The sequence below is a fragment of the Entamoeba invadens genome (assembly GCF_000330505.1).
Source record: "Entamoeba invadens IP1 unplaced genomic scaffold scaff_1105074724328, whole genome shotgun sequence".
NCBI classification, from domain to species: domain Eukaryota; phylum Evosea; order Mastigamoebida; family Endamoebidae; genus Entamoeba; species Entamoeba invadens.
This window is the reverse complement of record NW_004440100.1, coordinates 251,465-253,623: the sequence shown is the minus strand read 5'-3', so window position 1 is coordinate 253,623 and position 2,159 is coordinate 251,465. Positions and strand designations below refer to the sequence as shown.

Genomic DNA, 2,159 nt, shown 5'->3' with positions numbered 1-2,159 from the left:
TCGAGCTCGGTACCCTGGGTTTTATTATAATAATTTATTGTTTAATTATAATAGTATGTATCTCGGTAAAATAATTACAAATACTTAAACGAAAGGTTTGAATAAAAAATCTCAAGATTGAAACAATTTCCCGATAATTTGCATGAAATGTAAACTAATTAATCAACTTGTCTAAAGAAAGTGATTAATTGATGAAATGACAACTTGCCGGAGAACGAACAGGCATAAAAGGGATGGAAAAAAGATTAACTCATTCTGAAAATGAACGCGAAGAAAAATGGAGCGATCAAGAAAAAGATCACATGGGATATGGCTGCTCAACTTGTTGAGTACGCCACGGCAACTGATTTGAGGATCATTGACCACGAAACAAATGAGAGGATCTGTGCCATCTTAAATGTTAACAAAACCAAAGCAAAAGACTTACTCAACGTGTTAAGAAAGAGAATGTTGAACAAAAAAGACAGTGTTGTCCGACTTGCATTAGAACTGATGCAACAGACTCTCACAGAATGTCCCGATGTCGTGGAATTCTACGCAACAGACATGTGGCAAGACTGTTTCATCACAACAGTCTTGAAGAAAAACGTCATGATAGATACTAAAATGAAACTGCTAAGCATCGTCAGAGGACTCGCGGAACAATACCCAAGCATGTTAATCTTCGTGGACACATACAACCAAATGAAACAACATGGTATCGAGTTTCCAGCAGCAGCATCGTTTAGTTTGTTTTCCTCAACAACAACTTTTTGTTTTTTATAACAACGAGATGGGTATTGACACAAAGTAAGAAAAGAAGTTGAGGAGAGTAAAGTACCTAAGTCAACGTTTATGGAGGACTGCGAAAAGCTTCGACAGTACTGTGAAATACTGAATCAGACGTTCGACTATCTTACAATTCCAGAACTGAAAGAATTGAAAAATGACGAACTGACCATTGAACTTGTTGGGAAATTACAAAGAGCTGTCCCAGTGATTAATGACGTTCTCTCGAAAAGGACGACTGGCTCTGGGATAAGAGAGACGCTTGAGGTCATTCAGACACAAGTCTATGACACGTTGGCGCGTCACAAAAACTTGACAGAGAAGGCGGACCTTGTTGTGACTGACAAAAAGCTAGTGGAGAACACGGAGTTCATGTATGAGTCGAAGAAGTTCCGTTAAAGGGCTTCTTTTTGCCAATTTAATTTTTTATTTATAATTATCTAGTTGATTTTGGAAACTTGAAAAAATTGCAAAGAAAAAACAAACCGGAGAACTCTGAAGTCATATTTTTATGTCAAGCGAGGTGAAGACATATTCTATCGAGGAGTTGTATGCTCTAAGGAATCAGAAGCTCAATGTTGGAGTCACCTTGATGCACAAAAAGTCGAAGAAATCGAAGAAAAAAGTGCAACAAGACAACTCCTCACCCGCCGAGTTTTTTGTTTGTTGTTTCATTTTTGTTCACGTTTTTACGACTTTTTTTCATATCACAATCTCATAGATAGGAGCGTTATCGATGGATCATGCACGACGTCGTCTTGATAACCAAAAGTGGTGAGACGAAACTGAGTGGGAGTCAGTTGTATGAGATGTTTCTTCAAGGGAAGTTGCTACTCCACGAATGTACAGTAAAATCGCAAGACACGAACATTCCATTTGTTCTTCAGCTTAAAAAGTGTGTAGACATATACAAGAAGATATTAGACATTGATGCCTCGAAGGAAGAGGAGCGCAAGAGTTTGTTTTACAGTTTTTCTATTTTTTTAACATTCCAAAAGCAGAGCTCACAACTCACCTGTAGAATTGAAAGAAGAAGAAATGAAGAAACCAAAGGCGGCTAAGCCAGTCTACAACGAGCATGAAGTTACTGAGCCTTTGTTTGATCCACTTGCCGAGTTAGAAGGAGTCGACTGAAATAAAAAAGTGTTTAAAAATTTCACGTGTTGCTTTGCACTTCAATAGACATTAGATTTGCACCAATTATTACTTTCTTCTTTCTCTCTTAATAGTATAGTTAAAGGTATTAGTAAAGAATTAATAACTAACTCGAAAAGAAAGGAAGTGGTCAATCAAATCAAGAGAAACTGATAAATCCCAAAGCAATTGATGAGCACCGTAACTGACTTGGGATGGTGGAAGGTCCACAAAAATGATGTGGCGTACTTATACAG

At 37.5% G+C, this 2,159-nt stretch overlaps 3 protein-coding genes across 3 annotated transcripts; 2 read left to right on the top strand and 1 right to left on the bottom strand.

Annotated features, from left to right (window-relative positions):
* Positions 1-261: 261 nt before the first annotated feature.
* EIN_320060 (hypothetical protein) lies at positions 262-1,167 on the top strand (the record flags this gene model as incomplete). The annotated part of the gene is made up of 2 exons (XM_004253760.1): positions 262-727; positions 791-1,167. 2 exons carry the CDS (start codon positions 262-264, stop codon positions 1,165-1,167), a joined length of 843 nt encoding a protein of 280 aa, XP_004253808.1.
* A 112-nt stretch (positions 1,168-1,279) lies between these two features.
* On the top strand, positions 1,280-1,902 carry EIN_320050 (hypothetical protein; the record flags this gene model as incomplete). Its single annotated transcript, XM_004253759.1, has 3 exons — positions 1,280-1,429; positions 1,494-1,725; positions 1,790-1,902. 3 exons carry the CDS (start codon positions 1,280-1,282, stop codon positions 1,900-1,902), a joined length of 495 nt encoding a protein of 164 aa, XP_004253807.1.
* A 160-nt stretch (positions 1,903-2,062) lies between these two features.
* On the bottom strand, positions 2,063-2,149 carry EIN_320040 (Hypothetical protein; the record flags this gene model as incomplete). The annotated part of the gene is made up of 1 exon (XM_004253758.1): positions 2,063-2,149. A coding segment is annotated over one exon (87 nt), but the record flags the coding sequence as incomplete, so codon positions are not given.
* Positions 2,150-2,159: the final 10 nt, after the last annotated feature.